General features: G+C 48.1%; 1 protein-coding gene across 2 annotated transcripts in view; it reads left to right on the top strand.

Moving 5' to 3' along the window:
- The window catches only part of MMP15 (matrix metallopeptidase 15), a 207,943-nt gene that overhangs the window by 140,118 nt on the left and 55,333 nt on the right, over nt 1-12,492 (top strand). For both annotated transcript variants that reach the window (XM_069217432.1, XM_069217431.1), the window contains 3 exons: nt 10,106-10,413; nt 11,079-11,240; nt 11,357-11,610. In XM_069217432.1, coding sequence (XP_069073533.1) covers nt 10,106-10,413; nt 11,079-11,240; nt 11,357-11,610 — 724 coding nt within the window. The remainder of the gene's footprint in view (nt 1-10,105; nt 10,414-11,078; nt 11,241-11,356; nt 11,611-12,492) is intronic.

Genomic DNA, 12,492 nt, shown 5'->3' with positions numbered 1-12,492 from the left:
AGGAAAAGGAGCTGCAAGGCTGCGAGGGGGCCCCGGGCTGCTCGGTGAGTCTGAGTTCTGCAAGGAGGTTCCAGGGGGCTGTGTTGCTTGGTTGTTCGCTAGCAGTCGGTAACCATCCGTAGGTTCCTGTAAGGAGGGCTTGGAAGTCTCCAAGGATGTGTCCTGCAGACATATTGTTGAGGGCTGGAGAGGGTTGTCGCTCTTGGGGTTGGAGCCGAGTCTAAGAGCAACCGACAAGTTTTGAGCAAGTGCTCTTTTCAAGTCCAAAAAAGACGCTGCTTAAGGCTCCTGGTAGAGAGCTTAGTTTATCCAAGATTGAAGAGCAGGTACAGGGACAGGCAGGTGACCAGGAATCTGCAGAGTTCTAAGCTCTGACTATCAAGTTGTTGAGATCTGCAATGTTTGAGTCGATTCCTGAAGTAGAAACTGATAAAGTATTTAGCAATTTAATTTGGGTGTCTATTTTGGTGGACTGGAGCTGTAGGGTACTCTGTATGGTATTCAAAGCTGTTGGTATATCTGGGGCAATGGCAGTCTCAGAAGGTATGTCAACCCTCAATTGGAGCCCGGTCTTTGAGCAAGTCGCTGCAGTTGAGCGCGGGGTAGAGTAAGACTGACTCTGCCCCAAGGCGCCTAGCCCATCTCCGTCACTTTATACTGCCACCATTGCTTCCCGTTTCAAAGAGGTAAGCGATGACGGTTTTTGCTGCAAGCAGCTTGCTGGTTTGTCCCAGGGAGCAGAGCAGCCGAGGGGTAGATCGAGGCAGAGTCCATCCATTGGGTGCTTTGGATGTTTAAACGAGCCCTGGCCCAATTTTGGGTCTGCTTGTGCTGCGCTGAGGAGGCTGTCGCAGGAGCAGGCTTTTGGTAGATGGTTCGGGCTTAAGCCTGATGAATCCAAAGGGCATGATTGTCCTAAGCTGGCGTTCTAGAATAACTGCCTTGGTGGCGATGCCAGCAGAGAGGTGGGAGAAAAGTGATTGAAGCCCACTGAGGTAAGGTTATCTATGTAGCCATTACAGTTGACAATTTAGTCTGCTGATGGAGACCCCGATCCAGTGCCATGCGAATGGACCTGAACCTCTGTAAAGGGTTTAGCCCTCATTTGCAAGGAGGATGACCGCGGAGGCAGGGAGACTGGTGGAATAGATTGATACTCCACAGTTTTGAAAATTTTGGGGGTGCGCACTGAGTTGGAGCTAAACCACGAGCTGCTACTTGGCTGATAATAATTGGTTCCAAAGGGGATGGTAGACCTGGAGTACTTGAATTTGCAGCATAGATAGCTGAAGCCGGGTCCTTAAGAAGAATACATTTTGTGTCAATTTTGGGCTGGCACTTTGCAGCTGTAAGAATGTCCTGTACAGTCCTTGAGCCCCTTAAGCTAGTCTTGCCGTTGGGCGCTGTCTGGTTGCCTGAACTGATCAAGTTTGAGCTGTTGCTCTGTTGAGGTGGTGACTGATCAATTGTGTCATTAGTGTCAGTGACGCTGAGCAGAATTCCAGATGAGTCAGCCCTCCCTCTTCGGTTTGGCTTCTTTCTTCTTCTGGAGGTAGAGGGATGTCTGGTTCTCCCAGAGCGCGTTTTGGGGTTGCAACTCTCTCGCTCTCTTTTTCGCCTTCTACACTTCTGCTGCACTCTTGCTGCACTTTTAGTGCACTAACACAAGGTGATAACAAGTGGCACCTTGGTTCCCGGCAACTTCTTTCTCTAAATGTGCGCCCTGAGGAGGGGTTCGGGATGGTGAAGAAGGATACCGTCAGCAGGCCGTCAGCAGGGAGAGGGTGACTGAAGAGGATGGGCTGCGAGCGGGTCTCACCAAGGTCTCACAGGCCGCACACAGCCTAGCTGGGCCGCATCCGCGAGAGCCCCGTGGCGCACACTCAGCGGTGGCGAGCTACAACCACAGCACTTGAGGACCTCCTTGCGATACTGCAGTTGTCCTAGGATCTTCCAGGCAAGGCAGGGAGAAGCATGATAGAAGGAGGAGCTAGGACCAGCAGGACCTCGGCTAGGGGGGGCTAGGTAGGTCCGCAAAGATCTGAGGGAGCGGGAGGAGCGGGAGGGGAGAATAGGGTAGACCGGGGAGCAGCCGGAGCCGACAGGTGGCAACTGAGGAGCGGTGGCAGCAGCAGTGGCGAGAGGGCAACCGGATGGGGAAGGAGTGGGGGTGGGGCCGCGCAGAACCAAGAACCAGGACCAAGACCAGAAAGGGCGGAGTTGGCACAAAGATAGGGCAAGGAGGCAGGCAGGAAGGAAAGCAGCACAGTGGCCCATGCTCATTCACACTCTCCTTGCCGCAGCTCCGCCACAACTCCTCTGCCCCAAACTCCCTGACCTTGGCCCAGAGCCCTCAGCCCAGCACAGGCCCAAGCCCAACCAAGCTTCACCCGACCGCACCCAAACCAACCCAACCCAGCTCTACTGCCCCCAGCAGCTTGCGGTTTCCCCTTTGCACCGGCTCCGCGTCCCCCAGACGCCCCCTCAACTCCAACCCAGCCCAGCACTTATCAGGGATCTCCGCGGCTGCTTTTCCGCCACCGGCTGCCTGAGCTCCGAGCTCCCAACTCCCAGCACCTCTTCGGGAACGGGCGGGACGTGTGGATCTGGTTTGAGCCAGTTACTCGCTTGCATCTATTTGCATCTGCCGCCGTGCACTCGCCGAAATATGATTTGAAACTTGGATAACTTGCTGTTGGATTGCCTTAATCAAAATTGCAAAAGAAGCTATCCCCGCGGTTGTACTTGGCAAGTACGTGTGCGTTGGTAGCACACCAAGCACCTAGTTGAATTAATAAAGAAGATACACCAGGTGGCCTCTCTTCCTGTCAGTATTATGGAGAGGTGTTTGCCCGGTAGATGATGGCAGACTGCACATCTGTGATTTCAAGCTGAAATCTGCACATGTCACGACTCACGTGCTGCTTGCGCCTGGAGTTTGCAGATCTTGAGGCGTGGATCTTGAGGGTTCGACTTTGGCCCAAAAAGGGGCGACTCTTTCTGGTAGCCACGGTGCTGTAGGCGAGGAAACGCCAAGGACAGACCGTGACCGTGAGAAAGTAGCGCCAGAGGGAAAAACCCCTTCAGAAGAAGAGGAAAAACCTCCCAGAAGATTCGCAGGGGATTCCTGGAACAAGAACAGAGGAACAGGAATCAAAGGAACTGACGTAACACAGAAATGGCGAAATCCAGAGCCAAGGGCTAGGGAATCAGGAGCGAGGACACTAACTGGAACAGAGAGTGTTGCAGCGCAAAGAGGAAAAGAAAAACCACCCTTAAATACCATAAAACAGGAAGTGACCCACAGGAAGAAAAAGGACACCATCTTGAATAGGGAAAGGTAGATAGAATAGCCTGGAGCAGAAACCATAGAGAATAGGGAAGGAGGAATGCTGGGAAGACAGAGGTAACCTGGGAAGGGGAAAAGACATAAAGGACAGAGGAGAAAACAGACCCAAAAAGGAAGAAAGACAGAAAAGAAGAAAAAGGAGCCCCAAACAGGTAAGAGGGGTCAGGAGACCCCAACAAGACGGAGGGAGAGCGCAGCGCGAGGCCCCTAGTAAGTCCTGGGGCCTCGCAGGGTGCAAGAAAGGCTCGGGGCGCGCCGCGTCTTAGAGACGCGAAGCGCGGCCCGAGCCGAACGCGCGGCTTGTGCCGAACGCTCGGCTCGCGCCGCGCGGTGCGGCGCGACAGTAGGCCCCCCTCCCGAAGGCCCTGGTTTGAAAGGAAATAAACGGTGAAAGCGCTGAGTCAGAAGAGGAGCATGAACAGAAGATGCATCTTCCCAAGAACACTCACTGAGAGGATAACCCTTCCAATGAATCAGATACTGCAGACGGGTGTGAAAAAGACGAGAGTCACAAATCTCCTGAACCTCATATTCAGGAACATCATCCACTAAGACTGGAGGAGGATAGGAAAACTGACGGGAATACGGATCTGGTACATAAGGTTTGAGTTGGGAGACATGGAAGACTGGATGAATCTTCCATGTGTGAGGCAAGTGAAGACGGACAGTGACAGGATTGAGCAACTGGAGAATACGGAAAGGCCCGTAATAGCGAGGTGTGAATTTGTTCTGAGAAAGACGTGAGGGTAAGAATTTAGAAGAAAGCCAAACTTTATCCTGTGGATGGTAGTCCGGAGTGGCCCTACGTTTCTTGTCTGCTACTTTCTTCATATATCTCTTGGTGTGTAAGAGATTAGAACGAATCAGTCTATGGATTTGTAGAAGACGTTTGGAAAAATGAGTAATAGCGGGTAAGGGAGTGGGAGACAGAGAAGAAGTAGGAAAAGAGGTAGGATGAAAACCATAAGAACAGAAAAAAGGAGTGGTCTTGGAGGCACTATGGACTGAGTTATTATAAGAGAATTCAGCGATAGGGAGATAAGTGTTCCAGTTGCTTTGAGTTGAGTTGCAAAAACAACGAAGGTATTGTTCTAAGCCTTGGTTCAGACGCTCGGTCTGTCCATTGGTCTGAGGATGGAAGCCCGATGACAGAGCTCTATCGATGTTTAGTGTCTTACAAAAATACCTCCAAAACCGGGAAATGTACTGAGGTCCTCTATCAGATATAAGAGTATGAGGAAGTCCATGAAGACGGAAGATATGTTCAATGAATATCTGGCTTAATTCTTGGGATGTAGGTAGTTTTTTCAAGGAAGTGAAGTGAGCCATCTTAGTAAAAGAGTCCACAGTGACCATGATTACCCGGTTTCCTGCTGAGAGTGGTAACGAACACATGAAATCGGTGGAGATGGTGTGCCATGGAGTTGGCGGAACCGGCAAGGGCTGGAGTAAACCCGCAGGTCTGGTTCGGGGAATCTTGACTTGAGCGCATGTGGGACAAGCCTGAACGTATGTTTCAATATCCTTTTTCCAAGTAGGCCACCAGAAAAATCGTGATAACAGTTCTTGTGTGGCCTTGATGCCTCTATGACCAGCAACCGGTGAATCATGACACATTTGTAATGCCTTTTCTCTCACTCTGTTAGTGGGGATGAATAACAGATCGTGATAATAATAGTATCCTTGTCTCTTATGTAAAAGAGGCCTTAAGTTCTCTATTTCATCATCAGATAGATTGGGGTACTCCAGTTGTACCTCCTCCAGAAAAGACTGGGCTACCCCAATGATCTTACTAGGTTCCAGTAGGGGTTGAGCTGGGACAGGAGTACAATCTGGATAACGACGCGATAGAGCATCAGCCAGAATGTTTTGGGAGCCAGGAATATATGTAATGTAGAAATCATACTGGCTGAAGAAGAAGGCCCAACGAGCTTGACGACTATTTTGGCATACGAAATTTCGTAAACATTGTAAGTTTCGATGGTCTGTTCTCACTTCGAAAGGTTCTTTGGAACCCATCAGAAACTGCCTCCATTCAATACAAGCTGTTTTCAGAGCCAACAATTCTCTTTCCAATACGGAGTAATGTTGTTCTGCAATAGAGAGTATATGAGACAAATAGAAAACAGGATGTTCAAGACCATCGTCCCCTTGTTGTTGGAGTAGAACGGCACCAATGGCTTTTTCAGAAGCATCGGTGACGACAATAAATCGTTTGTTGGTATCTGGATGTCTTAAGATGGGAGCTTGTGTAAATGCCTTCTTTAATTCCTGAAAGGCTGTTTCAGCAGTTTTAGTCCAGACAAACCCTTTAATAAGATTTTCCTTCTTTAAAGTGTGAGTTATATGGCTAGTTTGTTTAGCAAAGTCTGCGATGAATTGTCGATAGAAGTTCGCCAATCCTAGAAAGCATTGTGTTTCTTTAATGGAAGATGGAGAAGGCCAATCTAGGATAGCTTGTACCTTTTCTTGATCCATGGCTACTCCGGTGGTACTTAAATGATATCCTAGATATTTGACTTCCGTCTGGTCAAACTCACACTTTTCGGGTTTGCAAAATAGTTGATGTGCCCGGAGTCGTTGAAGGACTTGTTTAACATGGGAAGAATGGAGTTCGGGATTTCTGGAATAAATAAGAATATCATCAAGGTAGATTACAACTGTCTGATTCAGGAGATCCGAGAATACTGAGTCCATAAATCTCTGAAAAATTGCCGGGGCATTAGTAAGACCGAAAGGCATTACCCTGTATTCAAAGTGACCAAATGGAGTCCTAAAGGCCGTTTTCCACTCATCTCCTTCTTTAATGCGTAAGAGGTGATAGGCTCCCCGTAGATCTAGTTTGGTAAACCGTTGGGCCCCTCTGACTGCCTCTAAAATGTCCCTTATGAGAGGCAAAGGATAACGATCTTTAATAGTTATTTTATTCAGGCCTCGAAAATCCAGGCAAGGGCGAAGGTCCTTTGTCTTCTTGGGTACGAAAAAGAGAGGAGCCCCGGCCGGAGAAGACGATGGAACAATAAGACCACTTTGAATATTTTCATCCAAATACTCTTTTAGTACTTCCTTTTCCGTTTCCGTGAGGGAATACATCCTGCCAAAAGGAACGATAGTGCCAGGTTCCAAGGGAATAGCACAATCGTAATCTCGATGTGGAGGTAACACAGGTTTGGAAGGTTTTTGGAAGACATCTTGAAAATCCCAATAGTGTTCAGGAACTCCTTGGACTGTATTTATGGTCGAACCGGTGGTACCCTCCGTGATTATTGACCTCTTAGGCGACCAATACTTGTCTGAAGCAAAACAGTGCTCGTGACAGAACTGTGAAGACAAGGAAACCGTCCGGGTAGCCCAGTTCACATATGGATTATGTCTGATGAACCACGGGATTCCAAGAATGATGGTATGGTTGGGGGAAGTTATAAGATCAAAGGAAATGTGTTCCTGATGGTTACTGATCTGTAGATTCAGCATCAGAGTAGTGGTATCTACTGGACCCGATGATATCAAAGATCCATCCACCGTGTGAACTTGTTCTGGAACCTCCTTAGGTTGTATAGGAACTTGTTGAGTGGTGGCCCACTTCTTATCCATATAAATGCCACTAGCTCCACAATCTAGTAGTGCCATAGTCTTCTCCTGACGGCCATCAGGTAATTGTAACATTACTGGTAAAGTGAACAAGGATGTGGTATTGTCGTTGAAGGAACTGATGGAAGGTATAGCTGCTAATCCCGTCCCCTCCCTTCTTACAGAGGACGGGAAGCGGCGTTTCCCGATGGCCTTGATGGATGTACTGGACAGGTACGCAGTATGTGGCCGGCAGATCCGCAGTATAAACACAAACCCTTCTTTCGTCTATCTTCTCGTTCGCTAGGGGAGAGAGGGCCTCGAGTTGTATCCACCTGCATGGGTTCTCCTTCGGTGTCTCTGACAGGAGGGCGAGGTTCCTCAGAACGATGCAGAAAAACTCGTGAGGTGCTTGGTTGAAAAGACCCTCTGCTCTTTCTCTTCTCTGTTCTCCGTTCCTGAAGGCGATACTCGATGGAGAGGGCTTGATCCATCAGGCCACGAAGATCTTCCACTCTGGTGGAATGTACTAGTTCGTCTTTGATTTCTTCTTTGAGTCCCCTACGAAACAAAGTCACCAAAGTACGTTCCACCCAGGTGGTCTCTGCCGCTAGTTGACGAAAGCGAGTAATGTATTGAAGGACATCTTGTGAACCTTGATGAATATCGCATAAGGCCTCTTCTGCTGAAGCCTCCAATCCCGGACGACTAAACATCAGCTTGAAGCGGTTCACAAAGGCGGAATAATCCGACAATACCGGATCGTTAGATGATACCATCGGGGTTGCCCAGGCCAAGGCAGGACCAGATAAGGCACTGATGAGATAACCCACCTTTGTTCTGTCATGGGAGAATTGGGTGGGTCGGAAGGCAAAGTACACTGTCAAGGAGTCAAGGAACTCTCGCAGCTTGGTTGGTTCACCCGAAAAACGATGGGTAGAGGCGGAGAGCGTCGGGACATCACCACTGCGGAAAGCCAAGGCCTGTCGCAGCGCAGCATTCTCACTGCGTAGTTGCTGTAATTCTTGAGCTTGTTGCTGAATTGTAGTTAGCAGAGCTTGATCCGGATCCACAGCAGCTACCACAGTGTCTTCCATGGTGTTAGAAGACGTCGGGATGGTTAGGCGCTGCAATCTGTCACGACTCACGTGCTGCTTGCGCCTGGAGTTTGCAGATCTTGAGGCGTGGATCTTGAGGGTTCGACTTTGGCCCAAAAAGGGGCGACTCTTTCTGGTAGCCTCGGTGCTGTAGGCGAGGAAACGCCAAGGACAGACCGTGACCGTGAGAAAGTAGCGCCAGAGGGAAAAACCCCTTCAGAAGAAGAGGAAAAACCTCCCAGAAGATTCGCAGGGGATTCCTGGAACAAGAACAGAGGAACAGGAATCAAAGGAACTGACGTAACACAGAAATGGCGAAATCCAGAGCCAAGGGCTAGGGAATCAGGAGCGAGGACACTAACTGGAACAGAGAGTGTTGCAGCGCAAAGAGGAAAAGAAAAACCACCCTTAAATACCATAAAACAGGAAGTGACCCACAGGAAGAAAAAGGACACCATCTTGAATAGGGAAAGGTAGATAGAATAGCCTGGAGCAGAAACCATAGAGAATAGGGAAGGAGGAATGCTGGGAAGACAGAGGTAACCTGGGAAGGGGAAAAGACATAAAGGACAGAGGAGAAAACAGACCCAAAAAGGAAGAAAGACAGAAAAGAAGAAAAAGGAGCCCCAAACAGGTAAGAGGGGTCAGGAGACCCCAACAAGACGGAGGGAGAGCGCAGCGCGAGGCCCCTAGTAAGTCCTGGGGCCTCGCAGGGTGCAAGAAAGGCTCGGGGCGCGCCGCGTCTTAGAGACGCGAAGCGCGGCCCGAGCCGAACGCGCGGCTTGTGCCGAACGCTCGGCTCGCGCCGCGCGGTGCGGCGCGACAGCACAACACTTTTTGCAGGAGTTGTTGCATGCATCTTTAAACCTCATGGGAATTGGCTTCTGCGGGAACGCAGCAGAAGTATACAAAACTAGATTCCACAAAAAAAGGAAAGAGATTGTTTGTACCAGTTTCTAGACTTCTAAATACCAGGCCTAGAAGAGAAAAAGAGGACCATGCTCTGGAAAGCAGGTGGAGCTGTGTTATAATTTGATTACTACGTTGATTTACTACGTAAAATCATGCTAATGGGTGACTGCATGTTAGGAAATTGTTACTAATGTAACATAACACGCGCGGGTAGAAGATTCGACTGCAATGCTGCTGGCGCCTAACAAGTCCCTCACAGGGCCTCTTTCCGTGACCTAAACCCATGGCAGTTCTGTGCTCTATTCTAGCACGCCAAAAACAATGAGTTACAATATTCTTGGTGCTTAAGAGTAGGCAATTTTAATCTCTCGCTCTCTGACGTAATCACAACCATTTCCAAGTTTTTGCTTGATCTTCATCCTCCTAGGCAACAACCGACAGATAGATAGTGACAAAATATACATAGTTCTCAATTTACAAACTCTCCTAGCCAGGTTTTTACAATTAGCAGTTAGAAAAATGTAACCACATAAACCACATATAGGGTCTTTGAGATCAAATGTTTTCTGGTGCACAGTTACATGTGCTCGTCATAAACTTTGTACATATAGCTAGGTATATTAATCAAACTTGAATCATCAATTTTAAAATTTCACAGATGGTTATGGAACACGTAGAAACTCAACTATATCAAGAGCCATTTCCAAATTCAACATCTGACTTTAAAGAAAAAGCAATTCATGAGGTCCCTGAAAAATGCTTTGTAAATCATGGAGCTTTCCATTACTTTGTCAAAGTCCTAAATATGGTAACCCTTCCACAATATTTTTAATGTGTCCTTTAAGGAGGAGTTTGTCACCCAGGAGTGAATCCAAGAATTTTACATTATTTCCACATGTGGGGGTTCCGGCCCTTTTAGGTACGCAGAGGGGTTTGAGAAGAAAGGAAGAAATGCACTTGTTTCAGGGTAAATTTTCAGACCGTGGTATACCATAATCTGACATTTTTAATGAGTGGGCTTTGGCGTCTCTGAAACGTATTCACCTAGCTGAAAGTTGGTCAGTCCTAAAATTGGATAGCATAATTCTTTCAGTTCCACTGCCCTCGCTAAAGGATATGACCCTCCGCTTACACCTGCTCATGCCAACCTCTGCATATTCATTCCTTGTGTCTGCAGCATCCAGAACTACACAGAGAAACTGGGCCGGTACAACTCATTCGAGGCTGTTCGGCGGGCCTTCAAGGTGTGGGAAGCAGCAACCTCACTGGCCTTCAAGGAGATTCCTTATGAGGACATCCGTCAAGGGCGTCAGAATATGGCGGACATCATGGTTCTCTTTGCCTCAGGTTTCCATGGGGACAGCACACCGTTTGATGGCATGGGAGGCTACCTAGCCCATGCCTATTTCCCAGGCCCTGGCATGGGGGGTGACACGCACTTTGACTCTGATGAGCCCTGGACAATGGATGACAGAGACCTGTCGGGTAAGATGGCTTCTGATTTCTAAACAAAAGTTGTGTATTATCTCAGAGCACAAGCTGTAACTAGAATGCATGCATCTCCTATAAATTCAAGTGCCCGAAAAAATGAAACCTGTAAAATGCCTAGCTGAGTAAGCCCAAAACATAGTGCAAGCCTACCTTACTGTTGCAAGCTTAGTTGGATACTCCTTCCCCACTTCCTGTTGCCAGAGCAAGCGATAGATCCTCATTCTAAGGGCTGCAGAAACATAATGTAGTGATGCCGCCTGGACAATTACCAGTACCATGTTCTAAGTATTCCTGCATGTGATATTACACCGTTTAGCCCTGCCTTCCGTAGTGCTAAATCAAGCATACCATGTCTTCCCTGTTCTGAGCTGCTCACCTCATAGAAATGTTCCCAGGTTTTATCTTGAGAAAGCTCTGCAAGAAAAAACACCTGCTCTGTGAGATATATTTGCACAGGTTGTAATCCTGACTTAGGCACGAGCTCCCGTAATGTAGAACTGGTGATGATTACTTGTCGAGAGTGAGGGCGCAGTAAACATTGAGGAAGTGCTAGGGAGGACAGTCAGAGGAGATAGGCGTGAGAGAAGAAGGATAGAGCTGATGCAGGAGATATTTCTTCAATTGCACTAAGCTGAGGTGGCACCAATCTCTTATTACAGGAAACCACCTCTTCTTGGTGGCAGTGCATGAACTGGGACATTCTCTGGGACTAGAGCACTCAAACAACCCATCGGCTATCATGGCACCTTTCTACCAGTGGATGGAAACTGAGGACTTCCAGCTGCCTGAAGATGACCTCCGGGGCATCCAGCAGCTATATGGTGAGTTGCACTGGCTTGGCACATCAAACTACAATCAACACAAACTTTGACTCCCTGGCCAGTTAAGGCTATGAATAGGCAATTGTGGTTCTAACCTATGTTCCTGTGTGTTTCAGGCCTCCCAGATAATCAGCCTCAAACAACAACTGTTGCCCTCCCTACTGTCACCCCAAAAATAAAGAAGCCTGGTGTCCAGCCAGACCACAGGCCTCCCAAGCAACCTCCTGGAGGAAAGCCAGACGGGCCACCAAAACCAGCCCCCCCAGAGAAACCAAGGACCACAGACCGTCCTGATCAATATGGGCCCAACATCTGTGATGGAGGGTTCGACTCAGTCGCTATGCTGCGAGGGGAAATGTTTGTGTTTAAGGTAAGAAGTGAACCAGCATGCTTTATGAATGGCCATATGTCATACTCTTGAGGTCAATAATATCAACCTATACAAACATCACATCCACTGCAACATGCATGTATATATTTAATGTTTTTAGCTCCACACCCACTTACCTAGACTTACCAGTCGATGTAGTGGTTAGACCAATGTATTGATAGTGATGTTTTTGTCATGCTATATATCGTATGCGATAATGACATGAAATTCATAAACAGTTCCGTCTAGACTTAAGGCATTTGTTGGTACTTTATATCCCACAAAAATATTTGCTGAAATTTAGGAGCCTGGCTCATCAACTATTGGCCCTTACTACCATTTAATGAGACCATGGCTGAGGCCTTTATGGTTACCTGGTCCAAACTGTGTTCACTCCGCCTACGAGATACCTGTTTGCTTAGTGCTGTGGCTTGCAACCTGCTCCTTGGGAAAATGGACCGTGCAATGAAACTCCTACTTTAATTCAGGCTTTGATCAGGAGCCAGCGGCTTGTGTGTGTTGCATGACAGCTGTGTTGCTATTTCCAACCAGTTCTCAGTAGCTTTTTTACACAACATGAGGTGGACCTTTTCACTTAAGTAGCCAGGTTGAGCCTCACCTGTGGGACATCCGATTGTTCGGCGATACGGGCCTGCTCCCGGGGGACCTTCCTTTCAATGTAATGTCCAGCTCCAGGGACTCTTGTCATTCAGACCTCAGTGAGCAAAGTGAACACTAATTCTTTACACATTTCTCCTCCTGATAGAAAATTTAAGACAATTCATACCCTAAGCAAAAGAGATTTTCCTTCTGGCCCTACATTCATTGAATGATGTTTCCTTCTTGGGCTGTTACCGTTGTGCAGGTTATGACACAGTGGGC

Source organism: Pleurodeles waltl, chromosome 12, assembly GCF_031143425.1.
Source record: "Pleurodeles waltl isolate 20211129_DDA chromosome 12, aPleWal1.hap1.20221129, whole genome shotgun sequence".
Classification (NCBI taxonomy): domain Eukaryota; kingdom Metazoa; phylum Chordata; class Amphibia; order Caudata; family Salamandridae; genus Pleurodeles; species Pleurodeles waltl.
This window is presented reverse-complemented; position numbering and strand designations above follow the sequence as displayed.